This window comes from Bombus flavifrons, chromosome 5 (genome assembly GCF_040668555.2).
Source record: "Bombus flavifrons isolate JBK064 chromosome 5, iyBomFlav1_principal, whole genome shotgun sequence".
Taxonomy (NCBI): domain Eukaryota; kingdom Metazoa; phylum Arthropoda; class Insecta; order Hymenoptera; family Apidae; genus Bombus; species Bombus flavifrons.
Window position 1 is genome coordinate 17,772,701 of NC_138446.1, and position 26,162 is coordinate 17,798,862.

At 29.6% G+C, this 26,162-nt stretch overlaps 5 protein-coding genes across 12 annotated transcripts; 2 read left to right on the top strand and 3 right to left on the bottom strand.

Annotated features, from left to right (window-relative positions):
• Window positions 1-495: 495 nt before the first annotated feature.
• Window positions 496-11,701, bottom strand: LOC138180310 (uncharacterized). 6 transcript variants are annotated; one of them, XM_069114063.1, is made up of 12 exons: window positions 11,253-11,701; window positions 9,842-11,094; window positions 9,550-9,752; window positions 9,324-9,462; window positions 8,977-9,198; window positions 8,773-8,874; window positions 2,825-4,265; window positions 2,234-2,377; window positions 1,967-2,162; window positions 1,718-1,892; window positions 800-1,631; window positions 496-684 (listed from the first exon to the last, which is right to left on the bottom strand). In XM_069114063.1, the coding sequence occupies exons 2-11, from the start codon at window positions 11,057-11,059 to the stop codon at window positions 1,578-1,580; spliced, it is 3,894 nt and encodes a 1,297-aa protein (XP_068970164.1). In that variant the 5' UTR covers window positions 11,060-11,094; window positions 11,253-11,701; the 3' UTR covers window positions 496-684; window positions 800-1,577. The 6 variants fall into 6 exon arrangements, with proteins under 6 accessions (XP_068970164.1, XP_068970162.1, XP_068970161.1 ...); XM_069114061.1 differs by having other exon boundaries at window positions 2,234-2,662; window positions 11,253-11,696; XM_069114060.1 differs by having other exon boundaries at window positions 2,234-2,662; window positions 2,789-4,265; window positions 11,253-11,696.
• Window positions 2,513-15,175, top strand: Agpat1 (1-Acylglycerol-3-phosphate O-acyltransferase 1). Of its 3 annotated transcripts, XM_069114066.1 has the most exons (5): window positions 12,414-13,224; window positions 14,047-14,362; window positions 14,485-14,650; window positions 14,730-14,898; window positions 14,990-15,174. In XM_069114066.1, the coding sequence occupies exons 1-4, from the start codon at window positions 13,040-13,042 to the stop codon at window positions 14,876-14,878; spliced, it is 816 nt and encodes a 271-aa protein (XP_068970167.1). In that variant the 5' UTR covers window positions 12,414-13,039; the 3' UTR covers window positions 14,879-14,898; window positions 14,990-15,174. The 3 variants fall into 3 exon arrangements, with proteins under 3 accessions (XP_068970169.1, XP_068970167.1, XP_068970166.1); XM_069114068.1 differs by lacking the exon at window positions 12,414-13,224 and adding an exon at window positions 2,513-2,598 and having other exon boundaries at window positions 14,730-15,175; XM_069114065.1 differs by having other exon boundaries at window positions 12,417-13,224; window positions 14,730-15,173.
• Window positions 15,176-18,408: 3,233 nt separating this feature from the next.
• LOC138180314 (calcyclin-binding protein) lies at window positions 18,409-19,908 on the bottom strand. The gene is made up of 2 exons (XM_069114069.1): window positions 19,490-19,908; window positions 18,409-19,177 (listed from the first exon to the last, which is right to left on the bottom strand). The coding sequence occupies exons 1-2, from the start codon at window positions 19,508-19,510 to the stop codon at window positions 18,512-18,514; spliced, it is 687 nt and encodes a 228-aa protein (XP_068970170.1). The 5' UTR covers window positions 19,511-19,908; the 3' UTR covers window positions 18,409-18,511.
• Window positions 19,909-20,081: 173 nt separating this feature from the next.
• LOC138180315 (uncharacterized) lies at window positions 20,082-21,615 on the top strand. Its single transcript, XM_069114070.1, has 2 exons — window positions 20,082-20,455; window positions 20,608-21,615. Exons 1-2 carry the CDS (start codon window positions 20,332-20,334, stop codon window positions 21,039-21,041), a joined length of 558 nt encoding a protein of 185 aa, XP_068970171.1. The 5' UTR covers window positions 20,082-20,331; the 3' UTR covers window positions 21,042-21,615.
• Sin1 (SAPK-interacting protein 1) lies at window positions 21,091-23,436 on the bottom strand. Its single transcript, XM_069114064.1, has 7 exons — window positions 23,252-23,436; window positions 23,045-23,185; window positions 22,630-22,898; window positions 22,385-22,554; window positions 22,002-22,295; window positions 21,699-21,940; window positions 21,091-21,613 (listed from the first exon to the last, which is right to left on the bottom strand). Exons 1-7 carry the CDS (start codon window positions 23,322-23,324, stop codon window positions 21,411-21,413), a joined length of 1,392 nt encoding a protein of 463 aa, XP_068970165.1. The 5' UTR covers window positions 23,325-23,436; the 3' UTR covers window positions 21,091-21,410.
• Window positions 23,437-26,162: the final 2,726 nt, after the last annotated feature.

A 26,162-nucleotide genomic window follows, 5' to 3' on the forward strand; every position in this document is an offset into this window, starting at 1 on the left:
ATATCAAAATTTAGAGTCAAATAGAGGGAAAATAAACGCTCTCATAGTTATATGATAAAAAATAGTATGAATCACATAAATATACATTGTATTCTAATCACAAGGTTTCGATTAACAGGTAATTAAATTCGAAATTATTGTGATTATATAAATAGTATAGGCAATAAAAATATATCATAAATTAATTGTAGATATTATTTCCTTGCAATTGTAGCTATTCAGAACCATTCCAGCTTTGTAGATATTTTAATTTATAATTAATTACATAAACACATTTTTCATACTATTCCTTTCATTAATAATGCCCTATATTAAATGGGATTGTCCTACATCATAGTTGAATAATATTATGAACATTAAAATATCCATACAAAGGTAGTAAGTATAGGTACAGTTAAATTTATTTTTAGACACAATATGTTTAATTTACAAAAAATTAAAAATTCTTGTTCTAAAAGTTTTGATACATTGCGATATATTAATAAAAATAAATGATGAGGTTTTAATAATTAATAATTCTTTATTCCTAATGAGAATAAAGTAACGCAGAAATTAATATTACATAATGTATCTACTGTATTTAATTTTGTTATTGATTCATTTTTCGTCTGTCTTTTTACTTTTTGGTTTTAAATAGAAGTATAGGCCTAGAACAACCATTCCACCGATTGATGACAAAGCCACCTGTAAAAAGAAAAATAGTGCCGCCACATATTAAATTGTGATACAACTTTTAAGGTATTAACTAGAAAATTCTATATCGTCAACAGAACAAATAGCAGATTTTGAGGTTACTTACATTTGCTCGACCACGTTCGGTGACACTATTAAAATATTTCGATAAGCCAGTAAGCCCGTGTTCTGCGTCGTTCGAGCTTGCCATTATGTTTCAGTAAAAAAAAAATCTACGTGTTTACTTAATACACAATTCAAATTGAAATGTTAATTATCACTTTGATATAGTTCGAATTAGATGTAATACTTCTTTCCTGCCTCCTTGACAAAGTTTAAGTGAACACTACTAGAGGGTGCTCAATGCACGTGACATCTAATGATATATGTAAAAGAATCACATACCGTGTACATGATTCTTTTATATACATGTATGTATATTTATTTACATATTTCAAAAGTTTATTTTCATATATTTCATAACTATGTATATTTTTAAACTTAAACTATTTGACCTTTGTATTAAAGTAATATCGTAATTAAATCTGATGTTTATCAAGTGCTTAAAAAAGATAGAATATCTAAAGAAAAAGAAAATATATGTATATATATATATTTAAATCCTATAATCAAAATAAAAAATCAAGTTAATAACTGAAAGTAGAATAAACAAGAAAAAGAAATTAATAGTAGAATATAACAAAATATCCTTCTTAAATTTATCAGTCCAACTTAATCTTCACACATAATTACTAATAATACAAAATGAAAACTATCGTCTTTCTTTCGTTATATTACATTATTTATGCACGAATAACCAATATTGTAAAGATTATATTAATGTAATATGATATACTGCTATAGTTATATTGATAAAATATACATAGTTAGTTAACATTACTTAACTATTGTCTATTTTCAATATAATATTTAAATTCTCCATAAGCATTGATAATTAACTAAAACAAAGTAAAACCTAGTGTTATATGCAATGTATGAATACAAAATATTACTTGTTTTAATACAGTATGATCATAATATTTACCCAAATCTTATGTTTAGTTGAACCATTTACAAATTGTTCATGTACAAAGATATTATTGATATCTTTATATGATATAATTTCCAATTTGTATAATACCTTTAAGAGTGATTTCAATGGTATTAAGCATAATTTATCACTACCATTTATTATATCATATGTTGCTTTCGACAATATACTAAAAAAGATATTCTCTCTTTGCATTTAATGAATAACAGATATTATCTTTAATAAAATATTTATGATAATTACCTGCCACTTTTTATAAATTCTATTGAATTCTTAGTTCTATCAATTTCTTTAAACTGGACATATATATTGAATGCATGTAATAATTTTGCCATATCTATAGTGGTCTCTGATTCAGTAAGTACTTGAATGAATTCATCTACTAACAACCATCCTTCTTCTTGATAATAAAATATATGTATTATTTGTTTGGGTAGTTCTACAAAAATTATTGTGAGATTATTTTCATCAGTATGGAATTTCCATATTTATAACTATTATAAAACATACCAACTGCTCGAAAGAACATTCTACAATTTGAAGATAGACATTTTGGAATGTATATGACTTTTCCAACAGTAAACTCAGTTTTCTTTAAATATGAGTTCTTTGCCCCTGCATTATATGCATCAACTTCAAAATCTGATGTATCATCTGGAATAAAATTTTGTATTCTATTTTCTTGTTGATTTTTATTACATATTACTTTTTCTTCGTTATTTTCAGAAACCCAGCAAATTTTACTGTAATTATTTGATTCAGTAGTATCTTTCAGCGGTTTGCTCCATACGTCTACCGAACTTACTACTGATTTCTGACCATTGTGTGCTTCATTAAGTTCCATTATTGGAGATGAGTTGTATAATGTATGAGAAGTAAGTGAACAACATGTTAAATGTTTTTCATCGATATTTGTATTATTTGCTAAATGAAAATATTCTGAAATATTACCAGGTAATAAGCTAGAAGATCTAGAACTACTGAAATCATAATTTGGAGGAAATATAACATTTTCGTTAATACTTTTACAATTCAAATTTTCTTCTGATACAACAAAATCATTACTTTGTACACACGACAGTTGATTAAAATTGAAGATACCATTTGCCTGGACTGGCTCCTGTTTGTATATTTCCTCAACAAACTGTAAATCATCATCAATAAAAGATTTTTTGGATGGCAAAAAACATTGATTCTCCATTTCTTTCTGGCGAGCACTATGTTCTGTAGATTGACCACTGATAATGCTTTTGGATGTTGTGTTAATATTATCATCCACATTCCAGTTATGATTAAAAGGTTTTACATTTTCTGTAAATAAGTTATTTTTAACATTGTTTGTGTTTTCCAGAAAGTCAGAAACATAATATTGATGATTAAATAATCTATTCTTAAGATCGTCCAAATTTCGATTTGTATTGGAGTTATCATCTTCAAAAGTTATCAAATCATGTTCACCATGATTTTTATTTAAAATATATAATAAATCATTAGAATGAGAACATTTTTCCTCTTCTGAATCAAGTATTTGTAATTTACCTGCTAAACTAAGTCTGAAAGGATTTGTTTCTTTGAAAGACGTTCCATTATGCATAGAATGTTCTATAGGTGTTGAAAGATCAGTACTTGTAAAACATTTGTTACTAAATTTTCCAAATCCTGGAGAAACACATGATGTTACTGACATCTGTTGATTTAGCAAAGATTGATTTATTGCATTAGTATCATTACTTCCAGATATTAAAGAATTATAATTCACTGTATTCAAATTTCTATCTTCATCCTGAATGTAATTATTTTGAGAAGAGTCAATATGAGTATGAATTCTATCATAAAAATTACTAGTTAATGGCTGCTTATTTATAGCAGCAGGTGCAACATATTCCACGGGGCAGTCAACATTTTTGTTTATAGCAGTTTCTTTTTCGGTATGAACATTTCCATTTGAAGAAATATTTTCATATGCACTTTCAGTGTTTACATGTAAGGGATTTACAAATATTGGCATCTGTTTATTAATATTCAAAAGTACGCTTTTTATCATATTTAGTGTACTTTTATCATATGTTGAACTGTTATTCTTTAGAGAGCTTTTTATTACTTCATAAAGAAGTAAACGAAGTGTTGCGTTTATTTGCATTAAGTGTTGTATTTGCATTTGCAAATTTTCATTCCATAATTGCATAAACTTTTGTGAGCTTCTGTCATTATTAACTTGACCATAAGGAATTTCAGCTTGTAAAAATGGATTAGTATTGTTTTTATTAAAAGTTGAATTGTTCTGAAAAATTTGATCTTGAATGTTTTTTTCCGCTAGCAATATCTCTTGTTCATCAAATAGTGTACATTCTGATGAAGGCTTAAAGAACATATCATTTAAGATACTTTGTGGTGATACCAAGGGCACATCAGTAGCATTTTCAGATAATTTTTTGTTATTGCCATTATATATGTCAGTCTCCTTTTCATAACATCGTTCAGGCATAAATATTAAATTCTCTTCCACATAAAGCAACAGATTACTCATATCAACACTATTTTCCTAATTAAAAAAGAATAAAAGACATATCAAATAATATTATATCCTATGTATTTAACTAGTAATATGTGCATACTCTTTAAATTGATTAGTTTGGGAAAAATTATCACTTTATGAGATTGTTATGTATTATGTAAGAATATTATAAAACTATTGGTATATAGTAAAATGTAGACGGTTGATTTTTTGTCTAAAAGTTTTTATTACATAAGTAACAAATAAACACATGATACAAGACTTGTAATAACATAAAGGTCGTATTTTTCCCAAAAAACAGAAAAGCCAATTTGTTTTGATTAACATGTAAAAATACACTGTAATTAAGCAATTACAGTAAACAAATATATAGCAGTATTATATAATAAAAACAATATATTGATTATACATGATATCTAAAAGAAAAGAACAAAGTTAAAAATGAGCATGAATTGTAAAAATCAGAAACTTTTAATTCTTTTGGGCATAAAGTTAAGTACTTCTGTTATTTATATGAACGATCTTTTTGCAATAACTTCGCTTTATTTAACATTTCTATTAATGTTCTCGCTTTGCCTTGTGATTTATAATTTAGATTAGATATACATTCATTATTTCTCTCTGAATTGTTTTCAGAATGTATTACGGGTATATGACTTTCAACTTTGATACTTTTATTTGTCAAGTCTTCCATTTTATCCTCCTGATTACTGATTCTATCTGAATACATAACTTCATAAGTATCACCTTCTATATTTGTATAAGTTTCTATACAATTTTCATCCTCAATTGAATTTGAATCTTTTATTTCTGTTGTACTTAAACGTGAGTCAAATTCATTGTCACTGAATTTATTTTGAGTACTCCCATCAATCATACTTTTCAGAAGATTAGAAAGGTCAGAATATGATATATGTACATCCCATTGTTCTTCTTCTTCATCACATTCTATATCAACATCATTAAAAACCGGTATGTCGGACTTTTCAATTACTGTGTTAGATTTTATTAATTCTTCGACTGATACCGCTTCTGTTTGTCTAGTTTCTTCACTCAATAATGATTTTTCCGTTGATCCTTCCGATTTTCTAATTTCTATATTCATTGATTCTACTGATTCTTTTGCTTCTACATTCAATGATGATTCTTCTGAACAATTAGTATTTTCTATCAAATCTGATTTTTTTGTTGTTGTTGATTGTTGTGATGATGTTGATACTGGGGTCAGATCTTCTAGATTATCTGCAAATGTGGATATTTCTTCTTTCTCATATACTTCCGAATTGTTGATCGTAGGTTTAAAGAATTCCTGTGAGTTTGAATTTATTGCTTCTGTTTTAACAGAACATTCAACATCAATCTCTGACCAAGATTCATTTAATGTACTTTCATGAATGTTTGTATTGCTTTCATATTTTTTACACTCAATGTCAATTTCTGACCAAGATCCATTTGATGTACATTCATGAATGTTTGCATCATTTTCATACTTTTTACATTTATTATTTAACATTTCTACTAATGTTCTCGCTTTACCTTGTGATTTATAATTTAGATTAGATATACATTCATTACTTCTCTCTGAATTGTTTTCAGAATGTATTACGGGTATATGACTTTCAACTTTGATACTTTTATTTGTCAAGTCTTCCATTTTATCCTCCTGATTACTGATTCTATCTGAATACATAACTTCATAAGTATCACCTTCTATATTTGTATAAGTTTCTATACAATTTCCATCCTCAATTGAATTTGAATCGTTTATTTCTGCTGTACTTAAACGTGAGTCAAATTCATTGTCACAGAATTTAATTTGAGTGCTCTCATTAAACGTAGTTTTAGAAAGATTAGAAAGCTCAGCATATGATATATGTGCATCCAATTGTTGTTCTTCTTCGTTAGATTCTGTATCAACATCATTAAAAACTGGTATGTTGGACATTTCAATTACTGTATTAGATTGTATTAATTCTTCGACTGATACCACTTCTGTTTGTCTAGTTTCTTCACTCAATAATGATTTTTCCATTGATCCTTCCGATTTTTCAATTTCTATATTCATTGATTCTACTGATTCTTTTACTTCTACATTCAATGATGATTCTTCTGAACAATTAATATTTTCTATCAAATCTGATTTTTCTGTTGTTGTTGATTGTTGTGATGATGTTGATACTAGGGTCAGATCTTCTAAGTTATTTGCAGATTTGGATATTTCTTTTTTCTCATATACTTCCGAATTGTTGATCATAGGTTTAAAGAATTCCTGTGTGTTTGAATTTATTGCTTCTGTTTTAACAGAACATTCAACATCAATCTCTGACCAAGATTCATTTGATGTACTTTCATGAATGTTCGTATTGCTTTCATACTTTTTACATTTATTATTATTATTATTATTATTATTATTACCATCAATATGACAATGAAATGATGTAGATTCTGTTAATGTGCTTAAATCGTCCGAATCTAAACTTGAATTGTCATTTGATATATCTTTTATTGATGATAATTTCTCCAATAATTTTTGCTTAGAAGTAATGGTTTTCGTACAAATGTAATCATTTTGTTCATAATTTTCTAAAGGAATTAAACTAGTATCATTTTCAACACTAGTATTATTAGTTTTCTGTGATGAACTTATAGGTTGCGTATCTTTTACATTTCTAGATACATCATATAATTTTTGGTCTGTCAACATTCCTAATATTTTTTGTGATATAGCAATTATTACATTATTTTTTATGCGCTTTTTACGTCTTTCAATATTTTCTAAAATTAATGGAGATACATTTGACATTTTAGCAATATTTCCAGTTGATGACCAGTGTATATCTTTATCATGCAAAGCAGAATAAGAGCTATTATATACTACTTTCAAGAAACAATTATCAGCTAATGGTACATTACTTTGTTTCCTAATAGATGTTTCACGAGGTATTTTCGATTCACTTTTTTGTGTTATATAGTTCTTTTCTCGCAATGCATTTTTCAAAATAATAGACCAATCTATGTTCTCTGTTATACATACTTCATGTGCATCAGTACAATCTTCCGCTTCACTAATATATACTTCGTCTTCTGATTCTTGAATATCAAAATGATTAGCATATTGTTTAGGAATATTGTTACGCTCTTTTAAAATATTACATTCATTATCTAAACTTTTACTATTTTTTCTGTCATTAGCAGAAAGATCAATAGACGAAGTATCAGATATAGTGTTATTATGTTCCATATTATTATGACATGATATGACAGACTTTTCATACGATTTTTGTTCAATGGGTTGATTTAATACAGAACTTGAATCTAAACATTTTTTATTTGCTATGGTCTCACAAATTTGATTATTACTATTATCATTATTATCATTATTAATTTTGGTAGAATCAATAGATTTTAATTTAAGATGTAATAACATTTTGTATAAAGATTCTGTTTTTCTTGGATGTTTCTTTTCAGGATTTGTGACAGAACCATATTGTTCAGAAATATTGGTATGCTCTTTTAAAATATTACATTCATTATCTAAAGTTTTACTATTTTTTCTGTTATTAGCAGAAAGATCAATAGACGAAGTATTAGATGTAGTGTCATTATGTTCCATATTATTATGACATGATATGACAGACTTTTCATACAATTTTTGTTCAATGGGTTGATTTAATACAGAACTTGAATCTAAACATTTTTTATTTGCTATGGTCTCACAAATTTGATTATTACTATTATCATTATTATCATTATTAATTCTGGTAGAATCAATAGATTTTAATTTAAGATTTAATAACATTTTGTATAAAGATTCTGTTTTTCTTGGATGTTTCTTTTCAGGATTTGTGACAGAACCATATTGTTCAGGAATATTGTTACGCTCTTTTAAGATATTACATTCATTATCTAAAGTTTTAATATTTTTTCTGTTATTAGCAGAAAGATCAATAGACGAAGTATCAGATGTAGTGTTTTTATGTTCCATATTATTATGACACGATATGACAGACTTTTCGTACGATTTTTGTTCAATGGGTAGATTTAATACAGAACTTGAATCTAAACATTTTTTATTTGCTATGGTCTCACAAATTTGATTATTACTATTATCATTATTTTCATTATTAATTTTGGTAGAATCAATAGATTTTAATTTAAGGTGTAATAACATTTTGTATAAGGATTCTGTTTTTCTTGGATGTTTCTTTTCAGGATTTGTGACAGAATCATGCATTTTTTCAATTAAAAAATCATTTTTAGAGGAATTAGTCGATTCAAAATATTCTGATCTTTTGCTCTTTCCTCTATGTGAAATCAATTTATTATAGGAATCTTCTTTATTACTATTTACTTCATTAAAATTACTACTGTGAGATAAGCCTATGTCAGAATCTGGATTGTGTACTATTTTATTTCCAGAATTTTTGGACAATTTTTCCTTTATTTTATGAATGTCGTTAAATTTTTGTCGTTTAGAACGCTCTTGACACTCTAAGTAATAACAAACTGGAAAATTCCGTTTTTTAATACAAACCATTTTTCCATATTCTGCTAGCTTTTGCTCCACTAACCAATCACTAATGTGCACATCTTCATCTTCTAATGTGTCAGTCAAATTTACCATCATTGAATTATCCTGTAATAAGAAGTCCCACGATATTCATAATTATTTTAAAACAAATTTAATTAAAATATAGATCACAAAAAATAGATACTTGAATTTTTTAAATATTTTTACCTCCTTATTAATTGTTGCAATTGTTGCAACTAAAGGTATATCAGATGTTCTTAGTGCAAAATGATGAGTAGCACTACGGGACCATTTAGATCCTGTACACGGCCTAGTATTAATTAAACCACATGGTATTGCCTGTGCTGGCAGAATGGAAAACCTTTTATGTAAGTAATATATTGCATCGGGAGAATATGTTTTCAGTGTTCCATAGTCATAAAACATTACCTGTAATAAATTGGTATAAATAATAGTTATTACATTAAATACAAATAATATGTCAATATATCATAGGAATAATAGAGACACAACAGTAGGTATATGTTTAAACTGAACATACTACTTATACTTACAGTCACTTGAAAATCTGGTTTCACAGCCTTAATTATACCCCTATGCCATATTCCATTGTATACACATGCACAATTCAAACCTTTTTCTAGTACAAGTAGTGGAATTGCATATTGTTCATATTGCACTGTATAAAACTTACTGTAGAACACGATTATTAATATAAATATTATGAATTATAATTGTCTAATTATAGTTATAATAATTGTTTAGTGTAATTATACATACTGTAAATCATCCATGAACATTTTAAATGTCTTTTGTTTTTTACGAAGTTGTATCCAAAAGAATGAAGGTGTGAAGACTTCTACAACAATAACTTCTATAAAAGGTTCTTCATTCTGTTCTAAATCTGCAACGTTTATGCAACCTACATAGTCTCCAATACTCATTACATTATCTGGTATTAACTTCTTACATGTATCGAGCGACTAAGAATAAAATGTTACGAAATTAATGTTATTGAATTTTTGTAAATAGTTAATAAAATTCTTAAATCATTGAAACAAAGAATCTTTACCACTGATGCTGGAACTGCTTCTTCATTACTTGATTCATAAATATTATACCACTGTGCAATATTATTAGCTTCATGTTTCTTTGTTAGTTTATTTGAAGGTATTTCCCTCTTTGCATAATAAAGCATGAAATCTCCTGTGTCACGAGGTTGAATGCAATGAAAGATATCAGGTAACTGTGATGCAAATTCTCTAACGCTATTAAAACCAAGTTCTGCATAATTCAAAGGAACTTTATATTCTTCTAAATATTTTTCTGGTAGATCAGCACACCAAATCCCGTCAGAGTGGTTTTGAATAAGCTTTTCCAAACGAAATTTAATTCTTTCATTTATAAGTATTTCAATATCTTTCTTATCTAAAACGTTTTCTTTAGCTTTCATTATATCATCATCAAATTTCGTTTTAATATTATTACTATGTTGCATTTCTTGATCTTGGTATTTAGTTTCCTTTATGAAACTAGATGTAGATTTGGTCTTTGTATTTGACTTTGTGTAATTAGGTTTAGATGTATGATTGAGATGTGTAACCTCAGGGACATCTTCACAATCTAACATATCATCTGAATCTTCATTTCCAGCAGCAGTGATAATTGGCAATTTGGATTTAGAGTGGGACATATCATTGCGGCCTTTTAAATTATTAGAATTCTTAACTTTAGATCGGTTTGGATAAATCTTATTATTCGTTTGAAAAATTCTATGTGATAATTCTTGTAACTGTTCTTCCATTTCTTTCATAGTAATTTTCACAAAAGGCATACGTGAATGAATTTCTTGAAGTATATAATCCTTATTTAAGCCATTAGGTTTATCTTTAACTAAACTGACTACCTTGCTTAATATCTCAGCTGGTATACGAATTCTACTAGGAGCAGTTGTAGGAAAATAGTGATTTGGTCTGTGTGATTTTCTTCCAACTGAAGGTTTCTGAGTTTTTTGGCCGGCTATTAATTTACTAACGTGTTTGGATTTCTCTGATGCAATACCATGTATAATAACTGTATTATCTTTATGTTCTATTTGTACTGTTTTTGACATACTATGTAGAAAACTTAATAAAGAGTTGTATCCTAAATCTTTCCATGGTATATGTTCACCCTCTAACTCATAATAATCATTACTTAGCTGCTTTAAAGTACATCCTCCTTTACGTGTAATTAATAATGCTAATATTGTAGTTTGAGTGTTTTCACGCTTTTGTAAATCCACTTGCATTTTTCTATCAAATATTAATCTATAAATATTATTCTCTACAAATAAGTTAAATAATTAACTGGAATATCTAATAATTTTAATTTTTTAATGCAAACCGAAGAATTGTAAGCAAACTGGACATTAAATGATTTCTTTTAGTTATAATACCTGCTTAATATAATAATTGTTTTAGATTTAAATATTTATATCGTACCAAGTTCCTTTACTATGATCTCGAAGTATAAATTTGAGTTATACCGTAAAAAATTTTAAATTCACTCGACCTATCGGTAATTGGTATAATCTTAAACGTGAGCAACGAACAAATAACCTATCTATTACACATGTATATAATTAGGAGGTGTAGTAGAAAAATTTAAAACTTTATGCTTTCTTTATTTGCCGCGCGAACTATCGACCTATCTGCTACTCCTAGAGATACGGTATCATAATCGAAATTTTAAATTAATTTTATCTTAAATAATAATAATTTTAATTCCAAATTTACAACCTAATATATACCTTTAATTTTTAAATTAATAAAAATATGTCATGAAATTATATATTATAAATATTCTGATATCATATATGTATATATGATGTATATTATTTGGAAACTGGCTTGCAAGATCAAATCTGAGTTATATTATTAAATATCATAAATATAATATCATTCAAATAAGATAATTTTAAGTTACCAAAATAATACGATACAACAAGGTATACATAAATAATATGTAGATTATTCTATATAAATTTACATGAAAAGCACATACTGCTTTTTTATTGCTATTCAAAGTTTACGTCGGTACGTAAATATTTACATAAGTCATGTTAGGATAACCATAATGATAACATAGTTATGAAACGTTCCATTAACAATATAGAAAGTAATTTCATTAGGGATCAATTAATACTTGACAAAGCTTATAATCGAAAACCGCACACAACAACCTCGCGCATAAAGTCCCGAACCATAACATAATTCATTAAATTTTCTTATAAAAGATATTCATAAAATGTTGAATCAGACAAATAATATGTAATACACGTTTACACATGTATATATAGATTTAATAAATTAATTCGTAAATTGATATTTGAAACCTAGATAAATTATTTATATATTATGGAAAAGGATATTGAATAGAATAATGAAAAAGAAAGAAACAATCATATAAGAAAATATGAAAGTTTGATTGAAGGTTATGGAGTGCAAAAAAGCTCTTCAAAGACTTATAAATTGTAATAAGTGAAAAAATCTGAAATCATATTTATAAATCCAGCATGATGATTGGCTGTTACCGAAAGTGTACGTACCGAAAGAACTCTCTTCTATTTATAAATAAAACACCTACATCACTCAAATATTTCAACTATAGGAATTATAAGTTTATTGTATAATCATCGAATGACGTGAAAATAAAAAGCGACGTAATTTTTTGCTTAAGTTTGAGTATTCAACGTAAATTCATTACATTAATCCTAATGAGTTATATAAGTAGCTATTATTCGTCTACATGTAGTATTTTATTGCTTGTTTTTCTAGAATTTCAACAAATACATAATTATTTAACATCAGAGAAATAAACTATGATATAAGCTTTAAATATTGAGAACAAAGTTTGCACTCTGTACATAGCTGCGAGCTGCAAGGCACTTGTGTTTTATCTCACCAAAAAATCGACAATCGTTAGCCCGCGGTTCGCCCTGAATCAATTTCGGCAGTAGGCAGCAAACCTCGTGCTCGTGGCCAGTCATAGGTCTGCCTTGTATTTTTACAATCTGTAGACAGTACAAAGCTAAAAGAGTAGCTTTGTTAAAAAATAAGCTATGTGTTTGTGATTAATGTATAAAAGGCGTGGCTTCCTCATAATATCCTACAGTAGTTGAAAATCTTTAGAACTACGTAAGATAGTGCAGAAAAGTGTAATACTGATTTCGCTGGTGTAGTATAAAGAAAATATTAGGTATAGTATTCGCCCTTTCTCGCCATAAAAGATGGCACCTTCGTGTTTCGAGGTGATCCTAGTCGGTCTCTTTCTTCTGATACCTGTATTATATGAAGTGAGCAGAACCTTTCGTTATTATCTCAAGTTTTTTCTCTATTATGGAATTGCAATGCTGAATTCATTAATCCTCCTCCCGATTGTGGTCTTTCGACCGAAGAACGTGAAAAACTATTTGTTAGTAATTACACCAATTTTGAAAATATGAATGTTATCTATCTTGTTATATTTCTATGTTCCGTTCTCTTATTTTTCTATTTAATTATGTTCTATTGCTTATATTTTCATTCTGATTAATTTTGTTCAAACTAATAGGACAAATTTATTGAACGATGGTGATATAGCATATGGATAACAATCCCGATACAGCGATGACGTTTTTTTAAATAACTTGGAATTCTCACCCCAGAAATGCCACATAAATGCGTAAATTTAGATTGGAAAATAATGTGAATTGTAAAATTAATTTTTTTAAGTAATATATAATAATATCGTTTGTAAACGTAAAATAAAATTTTTATTTTTATTGTTAAATTTGCAAAAATATGTGTAAAGTTTATTTATTGAAATGTATTCTTTAATAAAATAACATGTAAACATTTTAATTAACATTGTATTGAAGTTTTAGTTTTATTATAATCACTCATTTATTCTGTACATAATTTTCATTATATTTGTATTTGATTCTTTAACATATATTTATATAATATTATATAGTAATGAACAATGCAACAAAAAAAGATAATTAGAATGATTTATAAAAATGATATATATATATATATATACACACACGTATGTATATATGTGTGTATGTGTGTGTATATATACATATATATGTATATATATACATATACAAATATATATGCTGCATTTTTTACAAATTAAAAACTAATCCACCATTTGTCAATAATTTTGTTACTAACATAATAGACCTTGCATTAATTATACAAATTATTAATATTTTATTAATTCAAAAAAATATATGAAATATAATTTTAGATTAGGATCGGCTGTGTTTTCTATTTGTGCTCACCTTATCGGACTACGTTGGGAATTAAGGGGGACAGAACATTTAGAAAAAGAAAGGGCATGTATAATAGTATCAAATCATCAAAGTTCTTTAGATATACTGGGAATGTACCAAGTATGGCCAATAATGCAAAAGTGCACAGTTATAGCAAAAAAACAGATTTTTTATGCATGGCCATTTGGTTTAGTTGCTTGGCTTTGTGGATTGATATTTATAGATAAAATGCAGTCAGATAAAGCCCGTTCAATTTTAAATAGTGCCGCAGTCTATCTCAAGGAAGATAAGGTAATTTGATTTATATAATATATATAATATAATATATATATATATAATATATTATATAGAAATTTCTGCAAAAGGTAATATTCAGTTTCCTAGATACTTATTTTTCCATGCTTTTTATGTAGATTAAGTTATGGATATTTCCTGAGGGTACTAGACGCAACACTGGACAAATTCATTCATTTAAAAAAGGTGCCTTTCATGTTGCAATCAATGCTCAGTTACCTATATTACCTGTTGTATTTTCTTCTTATTATTTTCTATCTTCTAAAGAAAAGAGATTCGATGCCGGTAAGACTTTTTTATGTATAAATATTTATATTTATTTGAATACAAAACATTATGCGATAATCTAATTGATGATATGAAGGTCGAGTTATTATAACAACATTACCACCAATATCTACAGAAGGATTAACTTCAGCTGATGTTGAAGATTTAATAGAAAAGACACGAAATGCAATGATGGAAGTTTTTCATGCCACTAGTCATGAAGTGCAATCAAATATTTCTTCCTAGAGTACAGTAATTATTTCATGGTAAATTAATAGAGTTCTTATTATTCACATCTTGATTACAATTTAGTCTTAACTTGTAAACCAAAGACTTGTTTTTAATATTTTTATCAAGGATTTCATCAAGAATTTATTGCACATAGCGAATGTGTGCTACAGTTAGATAGGGGACAGATAATATTAATTATTAATTTCAATTCATATTTTACTTCCCTGTTTTAAATTTCTTTACAGGCCCAAGATTTTAACTCTAATCGTATATATATATACATTTTGATAAATACATATATATATACATACATATATATATATATATATATATATATATATACTTTTTTTTCATTTATACATTTATACATTTATATTTACAATAATTTTATATTATTAACTTTTTTATTTTTAATGAATCACCTAACCATTTATATAATGGTCTTTGATATAATAAATACATGTAAATTGTAATGCATTCTTAAACAAGATTTTATACATGTATAAAACAGATGTTAATTTCTTTTGCTTGAAAAAAATAATAGAACAGTTTCTATAGAGATGGAAATGTTTGGGTGGAAAATATAATTTTAATTTTGTAAATGATCCGGATAGTTCAACTAGATAGAGAAGTTATTTACAAAATGAAAAAAAAACTAAATTAAAATTTTACGTGCGTTTTATAAAATTACATGAAATATATTTTATTCATAAAATTTTATAGAAATTTTTAAGTATCTATTTCATATTTTCATCCATTCATGTGCAATGCTGCAAGCGATTCAATGTGCGTGTGTGTGTGTATGAATAAGTAAAATTATTTATTTATACTTCTATACCCTTTTTAAATAAAATTTTGTAAAACACTGTTTTGTTCATTATAAAAGCAGATGATAATCACGAAAGCACGCAATACCACAAATATGACACTGGAAAAGCGTTTCCTGTTAGTATGGTAAAAATATTCATGCTATGTGATATTATTTTTATTTGTAATTAAATATACTAGTGAATGTTAGTTAACACTGATAAAGAAATTCAAACTATTAACGTTAGCTGTATAACTTTCTCTTAAAATTACTATGTATTCCTATAATTTATAAGTAATTAAATCCAATGTTCCAATATTACATAACATGAATTTTTTAACATTAGTTATATTGAATTCTTGTAATTTTAGATTGGAAATATTACATAATAATCTTGTTTATAAGCTTGTGACCTTTTATTGTTAGAAATATAAATGTATAAAAGATAACAAGAATATTATTTCAAAATATAAATAAATAAATGGCGCATGTGGTATTTTATTTGTTGACAGTACTATAATTTACATGTTAAAAAAGCATTAATATTTACGAATTTTATTTTAGAAAAAAATTATACATATATTAGGTGAAGTAAAAAGTTCTGAGCGCTTTTTCGCTTTATTTCGACGATGAAATTAACATAGTCAAGATTATTCGATTTAGATTAAATATGCGCCGTTTTGTTCGATTACTTTTGTCCATTTTGAAGGCAATTTCATAATTCCGCGGTTGAAGAAGTCCTCGTCCCTATTGGTAAAAAACTTGACCAGCTCATTTTCACAAGCCTCTCTTGAGGCCAGTTTTGTACCATCAAGAAAATTTTGCAAAAACTTAAAAAGGTGATAATCGCTTGGTGCCAGGTCTGGACTGTACGGCGGATGCGATAGAACCTCCCAGCCAAGCTCTCGGAGCTTCTGACGCGTCGTTAAAGATGTGTGCGGCCTGGCGTTGTCTTGATGGAACACAACACCTTTGCTATTGGCCAATTCTGGCCGCTTCTGGTCGATCGCCTGCTTCAGTCTGGTCAGTTGTTGACAATAGAGGTCCGAATTAAGTGTTTGCCCCGATGGGAGCAGCTCATAATGGATGATTCCCTTCCAATCCCACCAAACACACAATAAAACCTTCTTGGCCGTTAATCCACGCTTGGCGATCGTTTGGGCCGGCCCACCGCGATTGGACCACGATCTTTTTCGGCTGTTGTTCTCGTATGTGACCCATTTTTCATCGCCAGTCACCATCCGCTTCAAAAATGGGTCGATTTCGTTACGTCTCAACAAAGAATCGCAGGCATCAATTCGGTCCAAAAGGTTCTTTTGCGTCAATTCATGTGGCACCCATACGTCGAGCTTCCTCTTGAGACCAGCCTCATGCAAATGGTTCCAAACGGTTTTCTGGCTAATCTTCAGTTCCTGGGCAATGGAATAAGTGCTCACATGCCGGTCCGACTCGACGATTTCCATGATTTTATCCACATTTTCGACGATTGGCCTACCAGAGCGTGCCTCATCTTCGACGTCCATATTACCAGAACGGAATCGTTGGAACCACCGCTTTGCTGTTGCATTCGATACTGTACTGGGTCCATAAACAGCACAAATTTTTTTGGCCGCCTGCTCCGCCTTTTCACCTTGGTCGTAGTGGTACTGAAGAATGTATCGAATTTTCTCTTTTTTTATCTCCATTTTCGAACGCTGTAACACACAACTGGCTTCACCGAACACAAAACTGACAAAGAACCTTTTTGATGCGTAATATCACCTTGAAATCGGTGTATACTATGACTCGATGCGATGTGCACATCGTGAGATATGGCTCACTAAAGACATCTAGCGAAAAACGCTCAGAACTTTTTACTTAACCTAATATGTGCTATGTACAAATCAACATGTTACATATAACTTATGTATTTCATATAATATATGTGTTTTCTTTCACTTAATGTATATACTTTTTTTTTTACGTGGGGAATTCCTCATGGACACCCCGCTGCTGTTCTGGGGGAAGCGGCGGGGTAGTGTCGGACTCTTACCGACTAAAACCCCACGGTGGCCTACCTAACGTTTAACAGAAGTGCCCCCAGACCCCTTTCGAATTGCTGCCGAGCACTCTTGTGTCCCCTCTCAAGCTGAGGGAGCCACCCCTCAGGTCTAATCTGGGCGCTAAGAGGGACCACACCTTTTAACGCCACCTCCTGGACACTTAATGTATATACTAATCACTCATTATCGTTATGAATCTTTATTCCTACAGTATTATTGAGTATAATTTGAAAAATACAACATTAACATAGTTGGATTTTAAAATTCTTTTCAGGTGTACAGTTATGTTTGCGAAAAACATCAATTACAACATTTATAGAAAATGGAAACTTCTAAATGCATCATTACATAAATTTATCATCATTACTGTAAAAGAAATTAGTGAAACCATTTACATTTTTTTTATAATCCTTTTTTATTGAATTAATAATATACAGAAGTAAATTGGCTTATGGTGTGTAAATAAGGAATAGAAATGTTTCGGAAATGTATAGTATATACTATTACCATTGTTGTAAGAAAACAAAATACATTAATTCTTAATAATCCATATAATCAAAGTTTTTATTTGATTCGAAATACATTATTTTGAAAATGTATGAAATAATTATGTGTTTATACAATACAAAAAGATTTTTCTCATAAAACCAATGAATATTTGAATTCACAATACATAACAATTGAAAAACATACAATTCTTATAGCACTTTTACATTTTAATGTTTTACATAATATAATTTAATTTTGTACATTAATAACCTAAAAAAATAATAAACCTAAATATTTATAGACATGAAATTAAGAATAGTCTGACAATCCTGCTGCTTTCTTCTCTTGAGTTTCTGTCCACGCTTTGGCTATTGTCTTTTTTATTTCGTCATCTCCTTCTTGATACATCTTCTTCATTAAATTCATCAAACTAGTGCTGGGGTCACCATCTTCACTTATATCTGGAGCTGAAGATGTCTTTGATTCCTTGATTCTTTTTTCTACACTTGTTACATGTGACCAATGTTTCGCAACCTTTTTGATAAGGGATATTATCACCATATCAGCCTTGGTTCTAACACTACTCTTATCTGTATCAATATCTTCGCATAAATTATTAATTGTTAAACTATAATTTTTATTGTTCAATCCAAGAATATGGAGATCAAAAGATTTCTCAGTAAAGTTACAAGTCACAGCTTCTTTAGCCAACTGATGCACATCTTTCAATGTGACGTATAATTTTACTGTCGTATTTGTTTGATCCCAACCATAGTTATTAAGTTTAACTTCATAACACTTTTGAGAAGAGTTGGACACTGCAACAGCAGGCTTTGTCTGAGATATTTGATTTTCTTCTATCAATCTTGCTAACTCTGTTTGCAACTTTCTAATTTCAAGACTGAGAACATCTTTGCTTTTTTGACGATTAGCTTTTTGAAGTAAACTGTTAAATTCTTCAATGTCCAATTTTAACTGTAAAACAAAATACAGTTGTTCCATGTATTGATTATGTTCAATAAAATTTCCTTTGAACAATTCTATTTAGGACAATCACTATTAATTTCGTAAAAAATTCACATGATTAACTTCTACTGTAATTTCGATGTACATACATACATACATACATACATACATACGGATAGCACGCTCTAATATTTTATTATACCGGAATTGTATTTCTCTATAGTCACATATGCGATAATTGTTTTGTTGTACAAAAAGCATTATATTTTTCTTATCATTGATGATATAAAAAGTAATTTAAAAAATTAAAAAATTGCTTACCTCGTCAGCCTTTGTCGACATTTCTTCCTTCAAAATTAGCGATAAATAGAATTTCTAAACGTTTAATGGTAAGAAAAAAGAAAGTCAACACTCACTCGATTATCCTATTGATAATGACGTTAAAATCGTACAATTCAATGTTTCTTGACTATAACACCTCGTTCGTTACAAATTTGTCTCGACTCTTGAGAATCGACGAATCGACTGCAAACTACACACTGTACACTCAGTAGAAATTTCTGGAGAGTTCAAAACTTTTCTATAATATGTAGGCAAATTTCTTTTTACCTTGAATAATATTACAGATATTTTTTAAAGAAAAACACGTGTTTTTAAGCAAGATAGTTAAACTTTTTTAGAACCTTTTAGTAAAACTGAAAATTTTTTTACTAATAAAATATTGATTCAATGTTAAGTAAAATTTATAATTAATATAATATATAATATATCTAATATTCAGAATTTTTGAAGAAGTATAGCATATTTGTTTCTATTTGTTTTTTAACATATAAGCACAAATTAAATTAATTTAGTTTATCAATAGATGAATGATGATCGATTAATATTCTTCTTCTAACCTTTAACCTAAAATCTGTATTTAAAATATTATAATTCTTGCATTATGAAGGGGATATTTTTAAATTTCACGAAGAGATCATATGAAAATATTTTGATAGAATTTTGTAATAATAGAATAAGAAATTATAAGTTTATGCTATTTCTTATACGGTTTACTAAATGTATCTTTAATACTGCGTTGTGATTGGTTCATTTGAAATTCAACTGAATCTTTGTCGGGGCTGCAAACTATTTTTCTATAGGAAGTATATTTAATTGATAAAATGGATCATTTTCATTCAGTGGATGCATCACATTCAGAGAAGAACTCAGAATGTACGAAAACTGTTCATAAACGGCGATCTTCTGTTTTTCAAAGTCGTACAATTACATTTAACGAATATGAAGGTTAGTTAATTTATTCTGTTTTTTGTACGAAACTTTACAATATTTAAAAAATATTAATAACATATCATTTCAGTAACATTTCACACAATAATAAATTATCGGAAAAATTAATTTTTAATCGACATTTAATAAATGATATTTTACAATTGAAGGTACACAGTGTGTAGAAGATGGAAAAACTGTTGATGCTGAAGATGCAATAAAATGCGTATCTAAAATATCGCCAGAAAAACCTATAGATTTAGAAGAATATATAATTAATTTAAGAAATGAAAGAAAAGAATGGATAGAGATATTAAAGCAAAGGAAAGTACAACGAAAAAATCTTGCAAAGCAAAAATTATATTTAGAGAATCGAGGACAACTTTTAGATTTGAATGCTTTAGCAGAATATGAGAAAGCCTTTGTTACAGCCCGGCCAAATTATCAACATATTTACAGAAATTATAAAAAGCTGTCAGATACAGTTGCAAAGACATCAGTATTGTATAATCTAACTTACAAATTAAATCAAAGATTTGTTCGGCAAATGGAAAGAAGACTGTGTAAAGTTAATGACAAAATTATTGAGATGTTAGGCTCATGACATTAGAAATACCATTACATATTGTAAATAATTTTTAACACAAGATTAATTATTGACGTAATGCAAATGTATAATTTTTTTACCTCAGTAGATATTAAAACAAATATAATGATACATAAAATAAATAAATAAATAAATGTACATATATTCACATTCTAAACAAGAATAAATAACTGGACAAATGAGAATATCGTTTACTACTTAAATACTCAAAGAAAAAAGATTTTATCTTGGTACGAGAGATTTATGGTGCAACCATTAAAATGACAATAGGATCATATGTGTATCGAAGTAAACATTTGTTTTATCACATTGACATAATTAATGTTTTAAATAATTTAAAATAGAATATAGAAACCAATAGAGCTGTCATCTATGCAAATGAAAACTTTTCCGTCTCGCCGCTTTTCTTTCTTTCTGAGATAGATATTCTTTTCTTGATATGCTATTGTGTAATTCCAATATATGATTTATTTTCCTGACAATTTCTTCAGCTGTCATCGAATCGGCTTCAAATTCATGGTTTTTAAACGATGCTGATTGATGCAGAGAATGCAACTGTCCAGAGGGTACTGTGAAAAGATGATATTTCTTAGCATTATGTCCGTTTCTTGAGCAATTTGTTTATGTTACGTAGTATGTTTAAACTAGACCAACCTAAAATATTTTCGGAAGTAGACGAGTGTGGTGTATAAACTAATGTAAAAATTGTTTTCGTTCCCTTTGTTTCTGTCACTTCGCACCAGGCAATATTGTCTATTTGATAACTAACAGCTCTTTGCCTATTCCAAAAGCGTCCTGCACCTTTCCCTGTTATTATTGGATTGATTTCAATTTTTTCACCAGATATTCCTAGATATATTTCAGTCTTTGTCCTGACTTTATTAATTATGTATACCCTATATAAAATGTTACATATTACTTGCAAGTTATTTTATGATTCTAATAAATAAAAAATACCTGTACGACTGATACAACGGAGCTTCCATAGCAGTCGTATGTCCTTCCATTTTTGCTAAATCTTCAGCAACTTCTTCTTCTTCGTTTTGACCTTCTAGAAAATCTTCCTCGTTAGTTAATTCAACCCAATTAAACATGTTGTGTCGCGCCCTATCGCTGGGTTTCATTTCGGCAAGACCTAACGTTGTGAATTCAAATTTAGATATCGTTTCCCTAGGATCCAAGCACGGTAAATCCCAGTCAACTTCTCCATCATCTTCAGTAAAATATAAGCCATATCTTGTGATATCATCCCTGAAAACATCAAAGAATCAGCGTAGTTTGTATTGGTTAAATATAAACTGAACAACACAAACTACTACAGAATTCATTAGAGTAATTACTTTAAAGGGTGATCTGGATGTTCATTTGCATATTTATAGCAAATTAATCCAATAAATTCTAGCACTTTTGCCGTAGCAAGTACAAGTATATGAATGGGATACGTTCTTTGATTTTTAGGTAACATACACATAAATATCCTGTACTTTCTTATAGGAATATCTACTTGTGCCTGCAATAAAATTCATATAAGTGGTATCGTCAAGCAGCAATTTCATTAAAATTTGCAAAATTTATTAACACATACGCTGCCATCAAACTTGGCGTATTCTATAAATGGATTTTGCGGTACATTTGGACACTTTTCGAGTTGTTCAGACAAGAGAGAATATCTTTTAGTTTGGCCAGTCTTTTTACGAAAATCTTTCCTTTGAAATAATTCTGTTTGTTGAGTAACAGGTATAACAGAATCATTTCTCCACTTTACACTGACTTTAGCAGCCTTTTCCCTTTCAAGATCCATTTTCTCTAATCTTTGCGCGGTATTAGTGCGTTCTCTGTGACTGTATTCCATATCTATATCAATATTAAAATCACAGATCTAAAGTATATATATTTATGTCAAACAAATTTCAGATATTTTTGCTATCTGGTTATAAAATCAAGTAACGTCATCTTTTGTAGAAAAAATACTTTTTATTTTTTTTCTTTTTTAAATTTACCCATTTGTATGTCATAGGATTCTGCGAGAGCATCTAGATCTTCGTCGTCGCTTTCTTCCATGCCAGGATAACATTGTAACATTCCATTGGATCTTAGTTGTTTAGGTATATCTTCTCCAAGCATCACCATTTCACATTGACCTTTTAGAAACATCACAGAAGGAAGTTTACAGTTCATTTTTAACCTAAATAGAATCTGCTATGTACCTGTGTTGTCGGTTGATAAAAAACTATCTCTAATATGTGATAAAAGCCAATGTTCGTTATCGTAGAACGCCATTTGTTTATCTTAGATATTTCCGAAGCATGAAAAGATTATTTCCAAAATTTCGTTTTACAGTTGCCCAAATGATTTCTTCTTCCATCACTTTGTATCTGTAAACAGCCTGTTTAAGCAATCGTCGACAGATGGCAGCACATTCTTTTATAAATAAGAATAAAAGTGTAAAGATTGCCACGAAAATATTTGAAAATAACTTTGAATAGAATAGATACTGCAAGAAAATATTAGCTACCGCGTGGTTTATCCAGTTAAATTTGTAAATGTTGTACAAACTTAACTGCCAAAGATACGGTATTCGATATTCTTGAAAAATGTTATATATTATCTTATTCACCCTACTTTTCTCTTTCTACTATATTATTTTCTTTTACATTTCTCCACGAGTAGGTACATCGGAGAAAGAAGAAAAAGCGGTAGGAAATAGAAGAAGAGAAAGACTGCAACACTCTTAATTTCGAACACGAAACCAGAATAGAACGTTTAGCCCGAGGATAGAGAAGGAAATATTCAGAATATCAGATGGAAGAAAGGGTACGATTAGAAAAAGTATAAAGGGAAATGTGCCAGAGGAAAAATGACAAAAAAGAAGAGGCAAGGAGACGAATCCGCGAATTAAACGGCCCGCTGGTGATTTTTCATCTACGAAATGTTCGATTACTCGAAAATCTTGCAAAGCTGGACAAAAAATTGGATATAGTCGATAACGACATAAGCGTTTCTAAGATCACGAAACATTTCCAACGATCATCGTCTGTATCGTCGATCGAATATTATATTATCTACGAAGAAACAATCCACACATATTCCATTGGTAGTCTTTCAGTTTTCTTCTCTTTCGTTTAATACGACAAATTTGTAAATTAATCCACATCTAAAAAGAACATTCTTTTGCAATAGACGTCTACGTAGAGTAGCATAAACGTATCGAACGTTGAACTATACATATGCTGGAAGCGTCAACGGTCGTTTCTAGCCGTCGACTACGTAAGTAAGTAAATACATATGTCTAAGTGGCACGGTTTTAGGAGTAGCGGTACCTGTGCGGTAGAAGTCCTAAAGCAACGCGAAGAATCGTTGTCCTCGTCGTGGCGATTCTCGCCTGTATCCTGCACATCGCGAGCGTAGAAACTGCAGTGTGTACGTAATAACTATGTTGCAGTACAAAGCCGACAATTAACCGTACTGGCAGCGAGCGTCATTTGTCATCCTCTACGTTACTGCCACGGAAAATATCACCGAGATTTTCCAGTAAAATATTACTCGAGGATTAACGCGATAACTCTCTGAGGGATGGTGGTCAGTCGTGTTAAATACTAGAAATACGATTCCGGATGCCAGACGCCGCTAATTATTGGCTGAAAAAGTGCGTTATATTCATAAAGAAAAGGAATCGATTATTTGTTCCATACTTGCTACGAGAGTTGCGTAATTGAAAGTGAGAGTTAATATGTACGTTTGTCGTTTGGGATTATTTCGTTATAATTATGCGATAAAGCGTAGCGGTTGAGGCGGATAAAATGCAGACAGAATAAGATTTGAAATTTTAAGCACAATCGATAATTGCTGAAGCAGTCCGATGAAACCGAAGTATAAAACTGGAATCGGTAATGTTGCTTTTTCTGCGTTTCGTTCTCAACGCGAACGTTTCTTCGTTGAATGTTTCTCTATCTTGTATTCTGTATTCTGTATCGCTGTATACGCATTCACTCGTAATAACGACGATTTTAAGGCTAACCAACGAAAGAGTCGCTTACGGGAAAGCGTTTCTCGTTGATCGCGATCAGGGATGAAACGCGAACAAGCATCGTTCCTTTTAATCGCTATTGTATCTCGAGAAAAACGGGCAGGGAGAATTGCCTCGAAGTAACAGGGAAAATTGTCCGAACGCAACGAGGATGGAAACAATAGATAAGATGATTTAATCGATACAAGATTTCAGAATTTCTTTTCTTAAACCGGACAACTATAGAAGATTCGGTCTCTTTCCACGCGAGTAATATTAAAGTGGCGGGAAAGCTACGAAACGCGACATTGCTGCGAATACTTGAACATGTTTCATGGAAGAAAACGAACCGGTGCAAAAGGAGGAGTTACGCGTACCTAGTCCTCCGATGACGTGCGCAGAAGAAAACGGGCCGTGTTACATTATGTATATATGGATGCGACGCGTACGAACGTCGCAATCTTGATATTACGATATTCGATTTTGTCATGTCGTACGAGTATCGTGCCATGCTTTTACAAATATCTATGTAACTCGTGGATATCGATATATACATATACATTCTATTCTATTAGACGAGTGTAGCATAAAAGACAGCCTAGACGAAAAATCGTCGTTGGCGTTGAAATTGAGACCGGAGCTTTTTGGTAAAATAACGATGATCATTTTTTGATTCGAAAAGTTTCAAGTCAGTTCTGTTCGTGACGCGCGTGGAAGAAAACGCGGCGAATACTAATACGCGTTACGACGAATGGCGATATGCGTTCGAGAAGAACGAAAAATGATTATCGTATAAGGCACGATTGCTGGGTGGAAGAAGCGAGAAGAAGCAACGGAGATAAATTATATACGATATACATACATTCTGGCATATAAGTACAACGAAAAAAGGAGAAACGAGAAGAGCAATAGGAAGAAAAGAGAAGGGGGGAAAAAGGAGAGGAAGGAGGAGAAAAGCTGGAAAAAGCCAGAGGCTGCAAAACGGTTGAATAGGAAACAATATGCAACGCTACCAACTTAACAGGAGAAACCAGCCAGCTACGAGCACCACCCCGTTTACTACGCCTCCGGGCTATTTGCAATTGTTCTTTCTCTTTCTCTATCCTTCCCGG

Excerpts from the sequence above, each read along its gene's own strand:
- Sin1 (XM_069114064.1), bottom strand. The coding sequence starts at position 23,324 with ATGGCGTTCTACGATAACGAACATTGGCTTTTATCACATATTAGAGAT. Across the intron at positions 22,296-22,384 it reads CATCCAGATCACCCTTTAAA|GGATGATATCACAAGATATG; the intron begins GTAATTACTCTA and ends TGATGTTTTCAG. Across the intron at positions 21,614-21,698 it reads TACTTCCGAAAATATTTTAG|TACCCTCTGGACAGTTGCAT; the intron begins GTTGGTCTAGTT and ends ATCTTTTCACAG.
- LOC138180314 (XM_069114069.1), bottom strand. The coding sequence starts at position 19,510 with ATGTCGACAAAGGCTGACGAG. Across the intron at positions 19,178-19,489 it reads TGTCGACAAAGGCTGACGAG|TTAAAATTGGACATTGAAGA; the intron begins GTAAGCAATTTT and ends TTTGTTTTACAG.
- LOC138180315 (XM_069114070.1), top strand. The coding sequence starts at position 20,332 with ATGGATCATTTTCATTCAGTGGATGCATCACATTCAGAGAAGAACTCA. Across the intron at positions 20,456-20,607 it reads TACATTTAACGAATATGAAG|GTACACAGTGTGTAGAAGAT; the intron begins GTTAGTTAATTT and ends TTACAATTGAAG.
- LOC138180310 (XM_069114058.1), bottom strand. The coding sequence starts at position 11,059 with ATGCAAGTGGATTTACAAAAGCGTGAAAACACTCAAACTACAATATTA. Across the intron at positions 9,753-9,841 it reads AAGCAGTTCCAGCATCAGTG|TCGCTCGATACATGTAAGAA; the intron begins GTAAAGATTCTT and ends TTTTATTCTTAG. Across the intron at positions 1,632-1,717 it reads CAACTAAACATAAGATTTGG|TTAATTATCAATGCTTATGG; the intron begins GTAAATATTATG and ends ACTTTGTTTTAG.
- Agpat1 (XM_069114066.1), top strand. The coding sequence starts at position 13,040 with ATGGCACCTTCGTGTTTCGAGGTGATCCTAGTCGGTCTCTTTCTTCTG. Across the intron at positions 13,225-14,046 it reads AAGAACGTGAAAAACTATTT|ATTAGGATCGGCTGTGTTTT; the intron begins GTTAGTAATTAC and ends ATATAATTTTAG. Across the intron at positions 14,363-14,484 it reads TCTATCTCAAGGAAGATAAG|ATTAAGTTATGGATATTTCC; the intron begins GTAATTTGATTT and ends CTTTTTATGTAG.